The sequence below is a fragment of the Myotis davidii genome, unplaced genomic scaffold, assembly GCF_000327345.1.
Source record: "Myotis davidii unplaced genomic scaffold, ASM32734v1 scaffold370, whole genome shotgun sequence".
NCBI classification, from domain to species: domain Eukaryota; kingdom Metazoa; phylum Chordata; class Mammalia; order Chiroptera; family Vespertilionidae; genus Myotis; species Myotis davidii.
This window is the reverse complement of record NW_006288615.1, coordinates 8,847,765-8,850,295: the sequence shown is the minus strand read 5'-3', so window position 1 is coordinate 8,850,295 and position 2,531 is coordinate 8,847,765. Positions and strand designations below refer to the sequence as shown.

The window sequence follows — 2,531 nt, the reverse complement described above, 5'->3', positions numbered from 1 at the left end:
CACAAAAACAATATGTAATTATATATGTGTTTTCCGATGGTCTTAGGTGACCCCTGTGAACGTTCGTTCAACCCCAAAGGGGTTGTGCCCCACAGGTTGAGAACCGCTGCCTTAATCCATGTGAAGAGCACAAATCTAAATATTGACATTGGTGGTTCCGTCACTTTGCTTCAGTAGGCCTCTTTTTCTTAGTTTGTAAACTGTGACGACATTATTGTACTCTTTTCTTGGTAAGCCAAACATATTTAGTCACAAGACTTTAAAATTTAGAGGTAGTCCATCCCAACTATTTGATTTTAAAGATAAAGATGAGTTGAAAAGGACTTAAGTAATTTATCCAGAGTTGTTAAAGATGAGGGAGGCCTCGATTCTATTCTAGGTCTCTTCTAACCCATTCTCTGTCTTATGAAAGCAGCTTCGAATTCTTTAATTACTTTAAAGGAATAGTGCTATTTCAGAATTAAATATTTCACATGAGGGTTAACTTAAAGGTGGAAGCTTTTTATTTCTATTTTAAAATATTTAAAATTTATTATATATTTATATACTTATAAAACAATACTGAGCACAACTTAAAGTTTTCTTTGTGACTTAAAGTCATCCTGATCATTCTTCAAATAAATAAATGTGTAATATACTACCTACCAGGGACTGCTTGGAGATTATATACATACTTATGTACAAAGTTGACATGGTTCTTGGTGCTTATAGTCTAGGATCACTGTACCAGATGTTTGCAGAGGCTACATGAGAATTTGGGGTTACAGGTACTAAATAGCACTGGACTTTAATTTTCCCTCCCCTCAGATTTCCCCAAAGACTTTATTTTTTCTTGCTGATTTTCCATAGTGTTTGTTAGGAGATTCTTACTCTTGTGAGTCTGTAGTTGTCTTGAGTATGTTTGAAGTCATTGAAGTTAAATTTCTGGCTGAACATTAGATCTCAAATGCTAGCCAAGAAGCATACATTGTTTAATCAAGCCCAAAATTATTTAAAATATTACTTAGATCAAATAGAGTATATCTTTTAATGAAGTTTTCTTTGTAAGTAGATTGTAATAATGTATTATTTTTATAACTAGAGAAGTTCTTTATCTTTGTTCCTCTAGAGTGTTATGGAAAACAGTGACAGGTATGCTGTATCATCTTCATCTCTAGCCTTTACACCACCAATCAAAACCTTAGGAACACCATCCCAGCCTGGGAGTACTCCTAGGATTTCTACCATGAGACCTCTTGCTACAGCATACAAAGCTTCTACTAGTGACTATCAGGTATTTTAAGGATTAGATAAAAAGAATGTACTTTAAAGGTTGAAGTGCTTACTTAGCATATTTGACTTTTTCATTGGATTGATTTGTCTGCCATTAAATATTTCCCACTGAAGTGATTGACTTGATGAAACCTATAAACTTTACATTCTTTAATTTCCTGTTTTAAAAATGAGAATTTTGGTCAATTAGAAACATCTTGAATTTAAAAAAAATTCTTTGCTATTTTAAAAGACATTTTGATAGTCTAATTTTTTTTCTAAGTTATCTTGGCATATGTAAAAAGTTTTTCTTGTGGCATAAGGGAATATTTAAAAACCTATTAAATTGATAACTAAATCTGATGGTATCACAAATGAAGAGCCTTCAGTTCTGTTGGAATAGCCTTTGGTTATCCAAAGAAAACATTGACCAGCTTCCATTTCAAATTTTCTCATTTCAAAAATGTTTAAAGGACAAATTTATTTATATTCATTAAAGAATGGTAGGAGTATTATGACTCTCACTAAGTATGTTATTATCCCCTAACTAATAAGGCAGGAGTTCTGAACTTGCCTAGCAACAGACCTGGGCTCTAAAAGAGCAAATAAAAAAGTTGTCAATTTAGTCTTTTCACTTCCTCTTGAAATGTGGAGAAAATTCTTGAACTGGTGACATTTTTCCCCTTTAGTTTTTTTTTTTAACCAATATTTTAAAGCCCTCATCTCTAGTAACTTTTGTGTTTCTCTAGTTTTCTAATTTAAGGAGTAGATGTAATTTGCTTTGTCAAAGGAATAAGATTTTAACATTCTTAAAAATTTACAGACGTTTTAACCAAAGCCATGTTTTAACCTTTAAATATACAGTTAATTTCTACAAATGCATTTTAATGTTTGGCTCTATTAAATTAGCCATTAACTCTAGAATTAACTATGATACTGAAGAAAACATAACCTTAACAATTGTGTTTTTTCAAAATAGGTCATTTCTGACAGACAGACGCCAAAAAAAGATGAAAGTCTTGTATCCAAAGCAATGGAGTACATGTTTGGCTGGTAGTATAGTGAGAGCTAAGAACTCCACCAACTACAAAGGAAGAGGCTGCTACACTAAAACAGCAGGGCGCTGCCGGTTTTTCTTCGGTTAGTTATATAACCACTCTTGGCAGTGTTGGACAGCTATCTCATACTTCTTTTAGAAGCCTTTTTCTTTATGGATACAGCATATTTGTATCTCGCACTTTACGAGATGCTTGAGACCTGTTTTAAAGAAACAAAAAAAC

General features: G+C 32.7%; 1 protein-coding gene across 5 annotated transcripts in view; it reads left to right on the top strand.

The window, feature by feature from the left end:
* Nucleotides 1–2,359, top strand: part of NUP35 (nucleoporin 35kDa) — a 24,993-nt gene extending 22,634 nt beyond the window's left edge. For all 5 annotated transcript variants that reach the window (XM_006760541.2, XM_015561947.1, XM_015561948.1 and 2 more), the window contains 2 exons: nt 1,109–1,273; nt 2,231–2,359. In XM_006760541.2, coding sequence (XP_006760604.1) covers nt 1,109–1,273; nt 2,231–2,308 — 243 coding nt within the window. In that variant the 3' untranslated portion in view covers nt 2,309–2,359. The remainder of the gene's footprint in view (nt 1–1,108; nt 1,274–2,230) is intronic.
* The last annotated feature ends 172 nt before the right edge of the window (nt 2,360–2,531 follow it).